This window comes from Melanaphis sacchari, unplaced genomic scaffold (genome assembly GCF_002803265.2).
Source record: "Melanaphis sacchari strain LSU unplaced genomic scaffold, SCAv2.0 Contig0_pilon_pilon, whole genome shotgun sequence".
NCBI classification, from domain to species: domain Eukaryota; kingdom Metazoa; phylum Arthropoda; class Insecta; order Hemiptera; family Aphididae; genus Melanaphis; species Melanaphis sacchari.
The window spans coordinates 19,293,186-19,312,289 of record NW_020270366.1 but is presented as its reverse complement, the minus strand read 5'-3'; the positions used below and the strand labels follow the sequence as shown (position 1 = coordinate 19,312,289).

At 24.4% G+C, this 19,104-nt stretch overlaps 2 protein-coding genes across 3 annotated transcripts; one reads left to right on the top strand and one right to left on the bottom strand.

Moving 5' to 3' along the window:
* The first annotated feature begins 3,997 nt into the window (after positions 1–3,997).
* Positions 3,998–13,789, top strand: LOC112596800 (protein spaetzle-like). Its single transcript, XM_025342608.1, has 7 exons — positions 3,998–4,290; positions 7,218–7,369; positions 12,314–12,607; positions 12,687–12,762; positions 12,878–12,937; positions 13,294–13,412; positions 13,470–13,789. Exons 1-7 carry the CDS (start codon positions 4,243–4,245, stop codon positions 13,753–13,755), a joined length of 1,035 nt encoding a protein of 344 aa, XP_025198393.1. The 5' UTR covers positions 3,998–4,242; the 3' UTR covers positions 13,756–13,789.
* A 193-nt stretch (positions 13,790–13,982) lies between these two features.
* On the bottom strand, positions 13,983–17,394 carry LOC112596811 (deoxynucleoside kinase-like). 2 transcript variants are annotated; one of them, XM_025342618.1, is made up of 5 exons: positions 17,134–17,394; positions 16,811–16,973; positions 16,439–16,617; positions 15,104–15,222; positions 13,983–14,349 (listed from the first exon to the last, which is right to left on the bottom strand). In XM_025342618.1, the coding sequence occupies exons 2-5, from the start codon at positions 16,919–16,921 to the stop codon at positions 14,096–14,098; spliced, it is 663 nt and encodes a 220-aa protein (XP_025198403.1). In that variant the 5' UTR covers positions 16,922–16,973; positions 17,134–17,394; the 3' UTR covers positions 13,983–14,095. The 2 variants fall into 2 exon arrangements, with proteins under 2 accessions (XP_025198403.1, XP_025198412.1); XM_025342627.1 differs by having other exon boundaries at positions 17,138–17,394.
* Positions 17,395–19,104: the final 1,710 nt, after the last annotated feature.

The window sequence follows — 19,104 nt, the reverse complement described above, 5'->3', positions numbered from 1 at the left end:
CTTAACACAAAATTAATATTTCGTTCGTTTATAAGACGAAAACAACACTTGCGGGCGTCCTGTTTTCAACAATCGACTTATACATCAAGTATTCATCATATATTTTCTTAACCTTAATAGTCTGTTTAAAATTTTACGAAGTTCCTTGTAATTTTATTGAAAACTTAGGTATGGTATTTTATGCACGAAATTAAATGGAACCTTATAAAATTGTAGATAAATTTAAAAAATACGATAAATCTCGTACCTCGGCGGCCGATTTCTGCGCATGGGCGTGGCTTTGTTCCACAGCGCTAGCCTTACGAGCTTTCGTGGTGGCATCTGACCGTCGCGAACGAAAAATGGTCGCCGCCGAGGTACGATCTCATTCCGAATAGCCTAAACGTTAACACATTAAGTCAATTTTGAATATAGAAAAAAAATTGTGCAAGTTTAATTTAAAAGATAAATAATAGTGCAATATTAAAAAAAAAAAAACCAGAATAAAATTCAGGGTCACGAAAGTGATGTCATGACGTTTATGCTATTTGTTTTATTTACTTCTAGTATTATACCTCTATGTACAGTATTATAGTGATTATAAATTCAGAAATCACTAATAATTAAAAACAGATGGTAAATATTTTCCTTATACATGTCATTAAACTTCTTAATATAATATATATATATAAATTAAAAATACAATATGTACAAGGTATGATTCTTTTTACTGAACATTAATTAGGTATTTAGAAAAAATTACGTTTTAAAAAATGTTTATTTTTACTTAAAACTATAGTGAAACACTGAAACCTCTTTATAATGTAAACATTATTTTAAATTATTATTGATTTGTTTACTTTATGCCTTTGTAACTCATACTGACATACAGTGGAACTGTAATAAGTACCTACCCTAACGAAATAGCCACTTCAAACAAAAACAAATATTTTACATTTAACAATACAAATTATTTGTAGATGTGGTAAAATTTCTAAAAATGACTGTTTTTCTTTTTTTATTCATCAATATTAATTAATTATAAACAAAATTATTATACTACATAATACTTACCGTATTTTATAATAGTTTTAAAACCATTATCAAATGTTCCTAGTTAATGATATACAAATTTAAAAATGTTATTCTTTTTTTTCGAAAACCCTCTAAAAAAAAAAAAAAAAGTGTATATTAGTGTTTCGTTGCCTATTGAATAAGTATTTAAAGTATAATTTAATTATTAAAATATTTTAATTTTTAATTTTATAAACCAAAATAGAATATTTTTATTAAGTTAAATGTGTAAAAATTTAAATTTAAACAATAGTACCTACCTAACTTGTCAACGAAAAATGTTGGTTCACTGATTTATATAGGTATTTAATATTTGTAAAATTATAGATATTCACCACTTACATACCTAAGTTATGTAAATATTATTAACATCGACATATTTAACAAAAAAAAAAAAATGTTTTGAGATAGGTACTTAATGTTCAGGGTTAAAAGCCCCTGGACAAGCACGTCAACAGGGGATTTGAAGGGTTCATCCTCTCCCTAAACTTTTTAAAGTAGGTATAATAAGGTATATAATAAATTTATAATATAACAAAGACTAATTACAAACTATGTTTAATTATACAACTACAGTTTATTTTAAGTATTTATATTTTGTACATTTTCCAGTTTCCCGATAATTATTATATGTTTTCTTAAATTTGTTAGAATATTATCGCAATCTTGTCGAAAAATAGACTTTATCTGTTAGTAACTACAATTATTAGCCAATTATGAGTTCATTCTGTTTTTTAAAACGCCATGCAAAGTTGACTTTGTTTTATGATATTTTACGATTGTAATTTTAATCATTTTTTTCATTATTTATAATTTGTAATTTGTATTCATCAGTAGGTAATTATCTATATTTTAGTTGCAGTATAATATTATCATTAAAACAATTATATAATTATGTATTTTTTGTTCATGTATTTAAAATATTTTAACACCCCCCTTCCGAAATTTATCCTGAAAATACGTACTTGTTCCTGAATAATAATATTATAAATATCTTATTTTAACTAAATGAACAAAAATAATATATATATATATTATATATATGCATTAATACTTATATTTCAAGTGTTCAATACCTATAAATTGGGAAACTCTTGATAATTGTACCTAGGTACATTTTAATACCTACATGGAGCGATAACACTGCCGTGGATTTATAATGTAAAATATTTAATTACCTATCTCATTAATTTTATCATAATATATTATCATTTATCAGTCCCAATTAGTCAAATGACTGTTTCCAAACTTATTGAACACTCAATGTATATAATTGTTTAAATTATTTGTCGACAAAACTAATTATTAATGCTAATATACAATAATTTCAAGTTTATTTTTAATTATGTTTTCTTAAATGTATTAAAAACAATAAATAATAAATGTATAATACATTATTTTATACTACCATTACAATAACTGCATATAATTATCTAAATATGAATTCTAATTTCTTTGTTACACTCATTTTCTCCCACTACAATAGTTTCTCAATAATAATAATAATATATTCAGATGATAATTAAATATCCTTACATGGATGTTTATTTTAAGAAAAACCTGAAGCAAGGTTTTATATGTTTTGATCATTCAAAAGTATAACCAAACATGCTATACCTATTATATATTATGACGTATATTTAAAAAAATGTAATGGGTGATGGTTACTGCCAATATTTATAAATGTAATGCGTATACTTGAAAAAATAAAACGTTTATTCGATAATACTCGCCTATGGACTATAAAATGATAATTTTTTTGAAAGTAGGTAGATATCAAGTTAGGTATCTTTATTATATAGATATAAATATATGATATTTTATATTACATCTATATATAAATAGATATCAATATGAACACTATGAAAGAGACATAAGTTTCTACAAGTCAGTAAAACTAGTTGAAATAAAGACATTTTGAATAGGTACCCACGGCCACTACCCACCTACTTGAATTTAACTAATTTCTCATTTCTACGTCTATGACATATTATATAGGTATGCGTGATTAGATGTAGCCAATGTATAAATAAATTAATATGAGTTACCATGTGTTAAGTATAGCGAGACCAGCCAGTACAACAGTATAAGTCATTCATTAAAAATTTAAGTAAGTTAAAGTTATTATTTTTATATTTTTATAACTTAACTAGTATGTTATTTTTCAACAAACTTAGATTTTATAATCGATTTAAAAATAAACCAAAAAGTGCAAATTAAAAATATTTTTGATTTTAATGGTATTATACATTTTAATTACATTCAATAATTTAATACACAAATAAACTGTTTTCAATAAAAATAATCTAAAATTACTAATAATAATACTATTAATCTATTTTATTTTATTTTTTTTAAGATTTAGTTGTATATACTTTTAATTCCGTTTTTTTTCAATATATTAAATAAAATATTATATTGTTTAAATATTAGGTATATGACCTTAAATTGATTTTTGATATTTTTAACAAGGCATTAATAAAACTTTTTGATGGTCAGATCCTACGGTAGGTGAGTACATGACGTAGTGTAACGTATTACATTAATAAAAATTTAATAACAAAACGATAATATGAATGAAAGGTAAACAAGTCGCGTTTTGTGCAGTCTTAAATCAAATCTGGACCTTTGTAATCATACCATGTTATTTATATTATACACTCGGAGATACTTGAGATTCAGACGTCCATTATAATCTACGGTAAAACATAAATAATGTAAATTATTTAAATGTACCCACGTTTTAATTGTATGTTTTTGAATGTTAGTTAATAGTCGATCTGATAATTTACAGTGGCGTCATGTGAGCAAAAACCGGTACAATAAACCACTCGTGCACATAATAATATATGGATACCTATAATTTATTATCATAGGTATATCAACTGCCGCCCGGCTGCTCTAGTGGCCAAGTGGCAAGTGCCACCGTGCCAAAGCCAAACGGCAAACATTAGTGCGGCTGCGGCAGTGCTTGAATAACAGTCAAACCGTTTGGTGTGTGCGTGTGTATCAATATAATAACAAAATAAAACTTACGTATACATCGATCAATCGTTACTAGCTGCCAAACAACATACAGAACATAAACACAATTTATAAATTTTACGTACATATTAAATCATTTATAGTATACATGTATGTACTTATATTGTGTATATAAATTTATGTGGATGTGAAAACCCTGACAAAATGACCGAATGGCCGTGGCTGATGATAATACTGGCTCTCATTAGCACGGTAATGAAATATTTTTGTATAATTAATAACATTTATTTACTGGTTTCCACGTTTTCACCAACAGACGTGTTGTGCATTTGTGCGTTATTTGTACATATAATGTATATATTATTATGATAAAATATTAAATAGTTAAAGCAAACTGACCGTTTGAAACACAATAATAATTGTATTATTATTTTAAACTTGTATCATAGACTTATTTTACATATTTTTTATGCCTTTGATAGTCCTAATAAGCTCTAAAAAATAACTAAAATATAATTCTTATAAATTAATAACACCATAATATGTTTATACAATTAATTATGTTTAATTAACTATTAATTTACGTTTAAAATATTAAGATAGGTGTATAATAGTATAGTTTACTTATTTTATTTTACCTTTAATATAATATTAAAATGTATACCCTAATTTTGTGTCTAGTTTGTTACTTAGCTTGTGACTAAAACTAATTTATTTAACTAAAATCAATTTAAATCTGTAAAAAGTTAAAATTTAACTTGTGTCAATAATTAAATGGAATTGAATATCTACCTAACTTTTAACTAGGTATATACGTGAGAAAATTACAGAACATGACAAAAATATATCTTTACAATAGTTTTATTTGTTAAAATCAAATTATAGGTATGACTTGTATTGTGTATGTTCAATCTCTAATGTTTATAGAATACTAATTAAGATTTATTATACGACGCAGTTTTATCTTATAAAATATTATGAAAACATAATATGTTACCTAGGTATTGTTTATTACCTAGTATCTACCTACTTACTTATTACACTCCTAATTTATATTATTTGATATTCATTTAGAAAAGAAACTTGACAATTAGAAAGTACCTATGTTAGGTAGGTATACTATAATAATAGTTTTAATTTTACCATAGAGTACCTACTGATGAGCGATGACGGCCTACCCTATTTAAGTGTTTAAAAGTATTTACCTATTACTAAATCCAATAATGTATACAATTATATAATTGTTGGAAGGCGGATAGTAACTACCTTAATAATAATAATATTAGATAATTTGTCGGTAGATCGATTTTTATATTCATGTACCAAGTAGTAAGTTACTAATCATTATACTGTACAAAGAATAAAAATAAACATAGGCATTAGGTACATTCGATATCCATTAATTAATTCCCAACAATAATGGGTATAGATAGGTAATAGCAGGTCTTATTATTTGTAAAATTTCGGACTGCATACTTAAGGAATATGTATTACATATAAATAAAGAAATTATAATTCAATATAATTAAAATTTAAAATTATTTATATTTCTTAGTAGCTGAAGTATTGTTTAATTTTTGTTTTACAGACCGTAGTACACATACGTTCAAATCGTAGTGCACACATGTGCATTCATGGTGCACATACAAATAGGGCTTGGGTAATAGGTACCTAGTTAATTTACATTCACATAATTCAAAGATCTTAAGATTAATACAAAATGCAGTGAAATGTAATAATTAAAATGTATTGTCATGAAAAATTTAAAAATATATGACGTGTGACGTGTGTTATCCTACTATAATTGCATTACATATTTATTTTTCGTACAATATAATAGATTTACAGTTTTAAATTAAAAATTATTTAATACGTTGGTTATAACGTCATATTTTATAAAAATTCCGATAAACATTCGCACGTTTGGGTTGACGTGATTAACTAATAATACCTATGCTTATTTTTATTATATATGTACATTATATTACATTAAAGTATTAAAACTCCCAATGAAAAATCTTAGTACGTTATGTTAGTTATATGTTATATTATTTAATCATTACTCATTTTACTATAAATATTTTTGGAATGTAATTGACTATAATTGCTCGATTCAAGATGATATTATGCTTAAGCGATGTAGACAATAGGTATGTTCCTAAATTAGAAATTTTGATTGTACATATCGTGTTTAAACACTGACATAATAATATGCTAGATTTTTAATAAAATAAGTAGACGTGTAAATACCTATCAATAAAAATTGCTACATTTTTGTTTAGTAAAATAATATAATAAATTCTCAAAATTTACATCAGTTTCTGTGTTCATAAACTTACGGAACCTGATCAGACTAATTGAATAAATGAATGAGATAAGATTCTCAAAAATAGATCAAATTACAAATGCATAAGGTCAAAGCCTCAGATAATACTTTTTATTTATGTTATGTTTTAGAATAATATGAATAGTCATCATTATTTTTTTTTATTATCTAACGACAACTTATTTTAACGAAATTAATATAATTGTTATTATTTTATTACCCATCTAATATATTTATATATTCCTTATTGTATCAACTAAATAGAAAATTAGGTAATTAAATATTAATGTTATTGGCCATTGTAATAATGCAGTGCAGAATTATACTTAAATATATAGGTACTTACTAAGATTAATTATTAAGTCTACAAAGTCATAGTAAAAAAAAGTCATTTATTAAAACTTTTAAAAATTAATAACTAATTAGTATTTTTGTATTATTATTTATTAATAGTTAATACTTAAGTCTTGATAATACATATATTACTAAATTAATTAGGATAAGAAATATGTATTCAAATTAAAAATTTAGTGAATACAATATTTTTAATTCTTATATAATAATTCTAATATAAATTGGGCGACTAATATATCTATACACATATTTAATTTTAATTAACGTTTTTTATTATTGTTAGGACAAAATAAATATTTATCTAAATTTACTTTTACTCATAAAATAATCAAATATTAAATTCAATTTAAATTTTATATTTACATATTATGACTAATTAGGTTTAATAACCTCGGAGCTATTAAAATCACATGATTGTTCAATGTTAAATATTCATATTATAATAAAACTGATTAAAATCATCTTAACTTAAGGTTAAATAGGTTAATTTCATTTTTAGATTCAATGGCCCAATTCAACAGCACAACACACTTATGACTATAATTCATACTGGGAAGGATATTTATGGTCTCCTGCAAGGAATAGGCCGAAAAGAACAAGTTTATTTGATCGAGATACTACAACCACATCAAGTTTTAAGGAGAATCAAAAGTAGGTTAATTAATAATTTCTATATGTATAGGTTTCATAACTTAATATAAAACAACTATAAAAGGTACCCAAAATTACGACACATAAAATATTCTTATCATCAGTACTTATTTAGTATTTAATATCACTTGTATCTACTTAACACACTAATGATATCTTTATCATAATATATATTTAAAAATGTACTTACTACTAAATAGATTTTAAGATTTTCTTACTAGGAGCAGAAAATTGTTTAATATTGATAGTAGTTTAGAACTACTTCTATTTTAATTTTACATTGAAGTTTTCAGGTCGATACCTAGTTTAAAATGTTGTTGTTCTGAAAAATCGAGAATACTATTTATTTATCTTTTAAGACTAAAAGTTATAATACAAGACTTTTCATTGTTGATTTTAATTTTCCATTAAGAACACTATGACTTTGATTTCATTATATTTATGTAATTTTTTTGATCGTTGAATAGGTATTTAATGGAACGTAATGACTAATGAGGTATAAAAAGTATAGTTGTTACTTGGTTAATGACGGGTCACTAGATTTATACTGTATCGGGTAGGACTACAAATAAGATTAAATGGCTCCTTGATGGAGTATAGACACCAACTATAGCATAGGAAATAAGTTTGAGGATTCAGGATTTACTTTCGTAAATTATTAAAATTTGAAAAATAAAATATTAAGGAGGAAGAAGTTGAATTGTAATGCAGATAAATAGATTTTATTTCAATTAAAAATGTATAGTATATTTAGGTATAATTTAAAATAAATTATCCTTAGAAAGTCCATCCATCCGCCTCCTTCGTATCTTGACACTCATATAAATAATTATCAAATTCAAATTGTATTTTAACCATCAATTACTATGTAAATTTCTTGGATACTCAATAATGACAAGATTTACACGAAATCTACTATACACAATTGAGTAAAATTTTCAGTATTTTTAATGTTTAAAAAAAAATTAATATAATTTGAAAATGTGCTTAGAAATACAATATAAAATTTAAATTAAAAATGAACCAAGGAGCTAGGTATATATAAATATTAATTATTATAACTAGTTTCATATAGGTATGTTTATGAATTTCTTACACTGTTATACTGTATACTCGTATTAATTTGTAAATTGGAGCATAGGTGCTGCAAATATAATTTACATTTATGACACTGATGACCTACCAACTATCAGCGGTACTATAAGTTCTTGATTACATAAATTCTAATTCCGTTGGTTTCTTGATAAATTTTTAAATCAGTGTATTGTTTTGACTCATTATATAATATACATGCTGATTTTTGTCAATGGTTCTTAAATTGTGGTCCGTACTCCTGGGGTCCGCGATGCTATCGATGGTATCAGCTATGAACATACCTATACTAAGAATATGTACATAACATACGTATCCAATAATGCAGTAAATAACTTATATATATGAAATAAAAGCATAAAACATTAACTAGATACCAATCACGTTTTTTATAATGTTAACATTTGGACAATGTAACATTCTAGCATATATATAATGTACCTATTAATAGACGTGCCTAAAAAAAATTTTCGGAGGAGGGGATTCAATATTTTTACTAACATGCATCTCAAGTTAATTTCAAATGTATACAAATATTAAGTAATATTTTTTTTACTAAATTCGTTAAAATTTCAGGGGTGGAGGGGGTTTGATACCCTCTCCCACATGGCGCGCCTCTGAATGTACCTTTAACTGCTAAAATGATTAAGGACATCACGATACAAAAAGTATTTTCTACGTTATAAAGGCATACTGATTAATTAGTGACCGCAGTGTTTTATACTTATATTAAATATTACATAATATTATAGTACCTACCTTGTAAATGGAAAACCTAAAAAGGAAGTTATATGAATAAACGCGTGGTTATTAATAATTAGTAATAAATATTAGTATATATATATTATAAATGGTGCAACTAATAATTAAACAGCCAAAATAATAATATGCGGAACTATATGAATTAAACATTTTCGAAAGTTTTGATACTTGTATTCATCAATAGGTGAAACAATTCATAAATAATTGAAATTAGATAGGTACCTACTATAATATTCGGCAGATATTTTATGTTAAAGTGTGGTAATTTCCAATATTATCCTATTATCCATGCATTATCCTATGCAGCCTGCGAAGTTTTTAAAATGTTCATAGACCACTTAAAAAAAACTTTTTAAAGTTTACAGTTATTAATATTTTAGAAACTAAATTAAAGTAAAAACATGATAATAATAAATCTATTTTCTTTGTATACCAGCTATGAGCTTACCATGTACCACTGGTTGGAATTTCTACTCCAATGTATATCTTTTTGATAGAAGGTATTTTATATTTACCTCCTTGTTCCTACAGTCTTCCCTCGAAAATAATATTTTTCCAATGTCAGTATATATAGCAAGATTCCCAATCGCGTGGCACACGTGTATGCCGCGAAATTATTCAGGTATGTTGTGTAATTTTTTGTCTTATTAGTTATTATGTGTGCTAAATATAATAATCAAAATTATAATTTATATTTATAATAGCATTACTTTCGAAATTATCTTGAAAATAAAAATTGGTAAGATATCTAAATAAAATAGCTATAATATATTATTCACCCGATAATACCCAATACGGGTATTTTAATCAGTCCTGTTAAATATTATCACATATTACAATAATTAGGGCTAGGAACTTCATGCCCTAAAAAACCTTAAAATATGCACACATTTTTGCCTTAAAGAATCACTAAATATACTATTAAAATATGCATTAAAAAAAAAATATATTTTTAATAAATAATAATATTTGAGATATGATACATAAATAGATAAATTTGATTCATTTTATGAGATAATTAATTTCCTTTTTTTTGATTTGCTTTCATCTTACATCGAGTTCTAGTCAAGAACAAGAAATTTTAAATCAAACTAATCAAACTTAATCTATTTAAAATTAAGTTTTTTTGAACCTGATTTATGTATTGCTGTTTCAACTATTTCACCTCGAATAGAGAAATTATGTAAAAAACATCAGTCTCAAATATTACGTTAAATTTGTATCATTGAATATAAATAAATATAACATCATATATATATTATTATTGTTTATTTAAGTATGCCATGACATTTTTTAAAATTATCTAGTGCGTCGTTAAGTAAAAAAGGTTGGGAATCCTTGATACATAGGATTAATTGTAATCCATCAAGCATGATGATCACTCCCCTCCTACAACCATTTTATATTTAATAACAAATTTATCCAATTTTTAAGAATATCCACTTAAATAAGTTTTAAGGTTGTTATTAAGACTATATTTTTAAATATTTAGATCGTTTGTTATATATAAGGAGTTTTTTAAAGCAATACATATATATATATTTTAACAAGAATTTACTTTTTTTGCTGAAACTATTAAACAAATAATTTTTCATTTTTTTTCTTTTGTAAAAGTTGATATTTTTACAAAACTTCAAACGGATATTTTCCAGGCTATTAAAACAATATTCTGAAAATATAAAATAGATGAAATTGCTCCAGTATTATTTAACTTATCACAGTTATCAACAATTTTTACAAATTGTAAAATATTGATAGATTTATAGAATTTATAAATCTATCTAGAAATAAAAAAATTAACACTATAGTACCCATACTTTTAAATCCTATTATTATGAACCTATAAAAAGTAAAATAACTGAAAAAGAACTCGTTTAAATTTAGATTTGGATAGATTGTCGACATTTTTGAATAGTAATCCGTTTAACAACTCATAAAAAATTCAAAAGATATTTAAAAATATAATTGTCCAGTTTAAATAGGTACATAAAAATACAAAATTTAAAATTTGTACAAATTCAATAGTAAAGGTAAAAAATTAGGGTGATTAAAAGAACACGTTTGATGAATCGCTCAGTGCATAATATAATACATTTTATGTATTTAAGCAAACATTTTAACAATGAATTATGTTATTTTTAGATAATATTTTTTATAACCATCAAGTTTCCCTTAAGGTGGATAATTCCCCTTCCTAACTTTTCTTATTATTTGTAAACAATTCTTGCAGTTCCTCTCTTAGATATAGTCAGCTGTTTTTTTTTTTTTTTACTAATTAAATAAAAATATTTCTAAAAAATTGAAGGATTTATTAAAATTTAGATGATTGCCAGAAATTTTAAGGTGATCTCAATAGTTTTGTCGCTTTGGCTAATACACTATATTATGCTATGTAGACTGTAATATTTTTCTTCTCTAATATTTCTCATAATCTGATCCTCGTTTTTAATAATAATTTAGGCAATCTAAGCTTATTTTAATAATTTCTATTTTGTGCCATTACTTAAATTTCAAAACATTAAATAAGTAGGTATTAAATTTCATAAAAGAGTAGCTGGTTAACACATTTCAGAATGTTTAAATTCATTTACTGTGCTCTAATTGGACTATAGAGTAATAATATTGATGTTAGACACTTAAACCTAGTATCAGACAAATTAGTAGTAAAAATTTAGGAAAAAAAATTTAAATTTTAATAGACCATTTAAAAAAATATCGATCATACATTGAATTGTAGTCACAGAAGATAAAATGGTGATAATCAAGTAAAAATCTTTCCAAATATTATGAATAGGTATGTCAATTTAAATTTATTCAATTTGTGTAACCCAAACACACATAGGTATTTACTTTTTTAAATATAAATATAATGTATTTAAAAATTTAGGATAAAATATATAATACAATAGAAGTAATATGCACAAGCCACAAACATCAAAATCCTCTGTTGACTTATATTTTATATTTTATCCATAAAAACTAAATAATATAAAACAAATATAATAACTTAACACCATTACTATTAAGATCATCAAATAATATATATATTTAACCTAAATTTTATTTGCTAATTTATTGTTTTATTTTTAGAAATGAACCTGCTGTTACGAATATTAAAAATGTACATTCAAGAGATACGCCAACAACAAACTTGACAAAATCATTATTTAAAAATGAAAATATAAATACAACCAATAATACTAATAAACAACATAACAGCAGTTTAAAATTACCACAAACCAAATCTTCGTCAATTGTTTTTCCAAGTTCAATTAATGAAAAAATGCAATCAGTTAAAATTAACAAATTTATACCAGAACCACATGTAATCGAAAAATGTTCGTTGAACGAAAGCTTTTGCATCAAAGTTGATAATTATCCACGGTAAACACCAAACCAAATTAATTTTAAAAAGTATGAAAAAACTAATTAACCTAAAAATAATTTATTTTTTCATTATTAGACAAGATTTAATCAATATTTTTAGAACCAGCAAATATATGTCAAATTCTTATTTTGGAACAGATATTGTAAATGAAGTAGGTAATCTTAAAATTACATACAACATACTATACATTTAGTATATTAATATTATTTCAAATAATTATGTTCCCTACCAAAATTGTGCATTATAAAAATACATTTATATTTTAGATAACTGATTTGGAAACAAGATTATCTAATAGTAATCTCCAACCATTCTGTGAATCAAAAGTAAGTACCAAAAAACCAACATAAATGCGTACTACAATATATTTTTATTATTTTATAAATAAGTGCAATCATATTAATTAAATATAAAAAATATAATATAATATACAACTTGACCAAATCTAAATGAATTTAAATGATTTAGAAATGTAAAAAATATGTATATTATACCTTAAACTTAATAAATATTTTCAATGATTCTTGAACACTTTGTATGTAATGCTAAAATTTGCTATGATCTATCAGTAAACATTTTAAGTTTAGATCCTTGGTATACCTAAGGCTTTTAGTATATTTAAACTATTATTATAAAATAATCAATGTAAAAATACTTTTTAATTAGAATAATTTATTTTTAGGAAGATGTAATATTCCCCGAAGCTGGTATTACTAAAAACAATGAATGGCGATATATTATACAAGATCCAAATAATGACAATACTAGTTTTAAACAAGGGATTCGAGTGGAGAAATGTATGTAAGTATAAAAATTAAAAATGTACAAGAGTAAGAATTAATTAAATTATTCATGTAGAAATGCTGGAACAACATGCAAATTTAATGATCTTTTACCAAATGGATACACAACAACTTGTGTACAAAAATATATCTACAAAAAATTGGTTGCCATCAAAGATTCTAAAGAAATATATTATGAAAGTTTTAAATTACCATCCTGTTGTGAGTGCATGTATAGTATAAATCCAGATCTATTAACAAGAAAGGGTGGACTTGGTGAAGAATTAGAAGGCAGAAGATTTCATCAGAGTGAATCGGAAACTTCAAAAAGAAATAAAGATGTGATCAACAAGCAAAATTAAAAAAAAAGGTTAAGATAGATACGCATATAACAAAGTATATTAATCTGAATAATGCAATTTGGTAACAATGTGTAAATATGTGTAATCCTTATTAAATATTTGATTAATATAACTAATTTGTAAAATATTTAAAATTAAGATTTTGAGAATAAAGATTAGGTAACAATGTCCAATGTCTTTAAAAATTGAAATGTTTATTTTTTTTTAAAGAAGATGCAAATTAATATAAATATAAAACTATTGAAATCTAAAAATTAACTTAAGAACTAAAATGTATATAAAAGAGTTATCTTGTTGAAACATAAAATCACTTACTTAATAGAAATGTATAATCTATGAATTATAAAACTGGTATTTTACCAAATATTATATCTTCATAAGTTTTATATATATCTATAAGCTGATTGTCAGATAAGTCTTTGTTGACATCTATCACTAATAATGGACATGGGAGATTGTAATATTTTTTTATTAACCATTTTTCATGATATTCATGTAGATCTACTAAATAATCAAGTTTTACAGTACGTTCTTCTGGACGGTTACGACGCTGCATTCTTGTATGTACAATATCTGGTAAACTTCTTAGATAAACTGAAATATCAAAAAATATCATATAATATATTAAATTATTTAAGTGATGGAAAAAAGACCAAATATAGAAAGTTAGGCAAGTAGGTATTTTTTTGCTCTAGAGTACGTCAAGTGAGTCACTAGGGTCATTGTAATGGAGGAATTAAATTTTAATTCAATAATATATCATTAAATACAAAAAATGATTTTGAACAAAGACTATCTTTCAACCATGTTTATTAATTATGCTATTAAAATTTATTTAACTTTTATTATGGTAGTAAGATTAATTTTTTCCTCTCTAAAAGAAGATGACAGAAAAAAAACTCATCATTATAAAATCAATAAATTTATCGATCTGCTCAGAATCTAAAACACAACACATATAAAATAAAAATGATTTAAATTTAAGTTCACAAATTTAGTAAAATATTTTTAAAATGTATAATTAATTAATCGCAGTTTTGGTTTAGAATTCACATAACAATAAATATAATTTAAATAAAATTAATTGAGTAGACAATATCAATTTTGATTTTTATCTCCCAAAATATATTTCATCTCAAAAAATTCAGTCATCGCCTCTGATTTATGCTCTTAGTTGAAACAAAGTAAAAGTATAAATAGGTATATAAAAAAAAAATGAAAAATTGTTTATGATATAAAATTATACATATTAATCACAGATACAAGTTACAATGAACTCAAGTAATTATTAATTATTGAATAATTGTTTTTATATAGGAATAAATAGAGTGCAGTACTAACTACTTACCAATTAGATCTAATCCAATGTCCACATTTGCTTCTATGTATTCATACCATTGACACATTACTCCATATTCAGGACTGGATAATAATCCTTTGTCATGAGCCATCTCCACAAAACAATATCTAAAAAAATATTTTATTTTTTTGATGAATATTTGTATCATAATACTACAAATTAGAGATGAAAGAAACTTTTTATGTATTTATACTGAAAGAATTTTTTGATTATTGCAATAACATAATTATTTTGACACAATATGATAAACATTTCATTATGTACTTATTATTAGTATAATATTATAGTTTTATCATTAATATTTAATATTAAATACACCATACTTCGTACAAAAACAACATTTTTAATTTATTTTTCATGATTTAAGTGTGCATCAAAGTTAACAGGGAAACAATTTTGAACAACTCTTCTAAACAAAAATTGATTTTCAAAATAAAGTGTATTCAGATTATGATTATTTTATAATGTAACATATAGTGTCAATTAATCAAACATGCTAAATGATAATAAATAAATTTCAACAATTATCTTGCAGAGTTCTCAAACAAATCAATGTATTATGCCACTCTTTTTTAGTTGGTGAATCATTGTGAAGAATGTACAATAAGCTTAAAAGCGATTTTATATCTTGAGTTGTACAAAAACTTTGCAAAAAATGCAATATAAAATAAATATTTATTTTTAAATTTAAGATAATATTTTAAAAATAATTTAAATAAACCCAGATCTTGGAGATAGGAAACAAATTTTAAAAAAATCTTCAATGGGCCACAATATTGAGTACACTTATATTACTGACCTCTTTCATTTCAGAAGTATACTGTACAAGTATATAAAATTTGACTATAATAGAAATAAACAAGTTGATTTAAGTTAAAATTGGTATTTACTAATCATCAAAATATTCCTTTCCGTGGTTTATTTATTATTCAATCTGATTTGCAAACATCAACTAAGATGATTACAACCCATTCTTTTTTAACCATGAGTATGCCTAATTTTTTTTTTAGTAAATGCTTAATATACAATAAATTAGAAAAAATAAAAAGCTAACTAGGTATAAATAAAAAAATAGGTTTGTATTTTAAAATTATTCCATTGAGTTAAAAATGTAAATAAAATAAAAATTATATTAAATTAATTGGGAATAATTTTATAGTAAAACAAATAGCTAGATAAAACTTTAAATATAAACAAAATTTCCATATGAATCAGCCAACACAATTTAAAAAAATGGTAGGACAATAAGCAAAATGTGATACGTTTTAGTACATATAAAACTTAAACTCTATTAATAAATGTTTATAAATTAATATTAGGTACCTATTATTTTGCAAAGAACGCTCAAACATTTGTACGTCTTTATTTGTAGTTTTTGACTGTAAATTCAAACGACTTAGTTGTACATTATGTTGAAAAGCAAAATTCCATCTGTGAGGATCTGAGTATGTCAGTTGAAGTAAGTTATGACCATTTAAATCTCTCCATGTTTCTATTGGTTCCTACAAAATATCAAAATATATAAATTAAAATCGTAAAAACATTTTGAATTAAATAAAAATAAAAATATATGATTTTAGAGAACCAATATAAATATATTATAGCATAATATAACTATACAATTATTTATTCATTAAATAGATATTATTCAATAAACACTTATATTTAATATAAAGTATAAACTAATAAACTCACAGCATTTGTTTCAACTTCTTTAAAGTTTTCAAAGTACTTAATTAATGTTGATTTTCCAGATCCAACATTTCCTTCAATTGCAACACGGAATGGTTTTTTAATTACTTGCATTTTTATGTTATAAAAAATAAAACCAAGAATCCAAATATAATAATATAAATATCTAGAATAAAAATTAAAAATTAAAAAAGTTAATGAATAGAAATATTAAGTAATTTGAGGACATTTATTTATGGTCGGTATAACTATGAAATATGAATGTGTTTATTGGGGCTACGCTACACGGTAAAGAAATATTCAAAATCAAGAAGGTAAAAACATACAAACTTCGAAATGAAACAGGAACGATTCAGAAGACTTCGTATTTATTTCTTCAAAAAGCTCGTCACTTTGTTATTTGTTAACTACAATTTAAATGTGAACCGGTTACTGATTACTATACTCGTTTGCATGATCTATATGTCAGTTGCTTCGAATGCTTCGATTAACTAATGAGTTGAATGACCACTACCACTTCACACTTGAAATTCGCAATATTAAAAACGATGTTCTTTTTATGTATATATTTTGATATTATAAACTATAAAGAAAATTGTTCTATTGATAAAAAAAAGCGGGAAAGATTTCGCCTGTCGTCCGCTGAAATGTTTTGGCAGACCTGTAAATTGTATTTTTTTTTCTGAATAATTTAAAAAATTAATAATAATCATAAATCATAATAAATAAAAATTCCCACTCTCCAACTCTGGAAAATGAAACAATAAGAGTTATATGACTCTCTGGTAGTCTGGTTAATTCTTATTAAAAAATTTATTAAAGAATCCAATATTTTCAAATTTCATTTCTTTCCTCAAGGTTTATTATTCCTGGAACTATGTCCTAAAGACTTTTTCGGTTCTTGCCTTAACAGCACATCTTCTCTCAAATCCTAGCTATGTACAACTATAATTAATATTATCAAAACAAATAAGCTTCCACTATGATGCAAAATAAACTTCTAATCTTTACTACTTATTTCCTCATTACCCACTTAAAAAAAAGTTCCTAAATAATTATACATATAATTATTTTATATCTGTACCACTCAATTATGTTTTCAATCTTGATTTTATTCACAACGCTTTTTCGCTTTTTATCCTAATTTTGAAGGATAGCTTCCTCTCTTCTCCTATAAGCTGGGTATTAACTTTACTATATTATCTTTTTTTAATTACACTAATTTCGTCAACATTTTAACTCTAAATGTATATGAAAAAGTTTGAGATTATGTATTTTTAATATTTTTACATAGATAATATAAGAATACATTTTGTAGTATCTTGTATTCAATTTTCAAGCATTTCTATTCAGTAAATAATTTTTAAATAAATTGTAGGTAATAATTAATAACTAATTGATATTCCTGAAAAAAATCTAAAATCTATTGTTAAAAAATATGCAATTTAGAATAAAAATAATAAATTAGAAGTATTGGCTACTAGTATACTGACTAGTGACTGTACTGTAAAACAATTACCTAGTCATTAAAATAAACGGTGGAACAAATGTACATTTTGGACATGAATTATAATTGAACAGATTTATTTAGGAATAACTATTTTATGGAATAGAAGGTTCAATAATACGTCTTTAATCTTTTACCATACGTTAAGCCTCGTATAGGCAACGATTGGGGGGTGCTTGGGGGCTTAGCATCCCGCAGAAAAATCGAAAGCCTCCCTAAAATTATTGAACATTTTTCAAAGTATTAAGTAGGTACCTATTTTGCAACCATGCAAAGAAAGCTCTCCTCCCTAAAATTCAATCAAATATCCGCTTATGAAGTTACGGATTAAAGTATCAAATAGATGAACATAAATATATATTATACGAGTATATTAATTTTTTTAATATTTTAAATCGTGATTAAGCGTATAAAACATTTAATTATGGTATTTTGGAGTTTGAATCGTGTGCTTTGTTGTTACCGTGTCACGTGTTTTGACTTGGGTTACCAATAATTCAAAAAATAATGAAATTGTACGTGCTGAAACGCTGAAAGGCGTTAACAGGTTAACATATATTGCGCAAAGGTATAAACAAAATATTCGATACAAAGATCTGAGTATAAAAAATATTGCAAGCAAAATAATAAATGTGAATCGTAATAGAAATAAACAAAACGTTACAGAGCCCTACAAAAGTATTTTCTATGGAGGGAGCACGAGTCCGAAGGACGATAACGATAAACACGCGATCGCAGCGACGGTTGTCCGTAAAAGAGAGAAGATCGCCGGTAGGCGCCAGGCGGCTAC

What these genes read in the sequence shown, in the direction of transcription:
- LOC112596811 (XM_025342618.1), bottom strand. Translation starts at nt 16,921, where the DNA reads ATGCAAGTAATTAAAAAACCATTCCGTGTTGCAATTGAAGGAAATGTT. An exon ending in AAGAAGTTGAAACAAATGCT is followed by an intron (nt 16,618 to 16,810) that starts GTGAGTTTATTA and finishes GATATTTTGTAG; the next exon opens with GAACCAATAGAAACATGGAG. An exon ending in CATTGGATTAGATCTAATTG is followed by an intron (nt 14,350 to 15,103) that starts GTAAGTAGTTAG and finishes TTGATATTTCAG; the next exon opens with TTTATCTAAGAAGTTTACCA.
- LOC112596800 (XM_025342608.1), top strand. Translation starts at nt 4,243, where the DNA reads ATGACCGAATGGCCGTGGCTGATGATAATACTGGCTCTCATTAGCACG. An exon ending in GAACAGATATTGTAAATGAA is followed by an intron (nt 12,763 to 12,877) that starts GTAGGTAATCTT and finishes TTTATATTTTAG; the next exon opens with ATAACTGATTTGGAAACAAG. An exon ending in ATTCGAGTGGAGAAATGTAT is followed by an intron (nt 13,413 to 13,469) that starts GTAAGTATAAAA and finishes TTATTCATGTAG; the next exon opens with AAATGCTGGAACAACATGCA.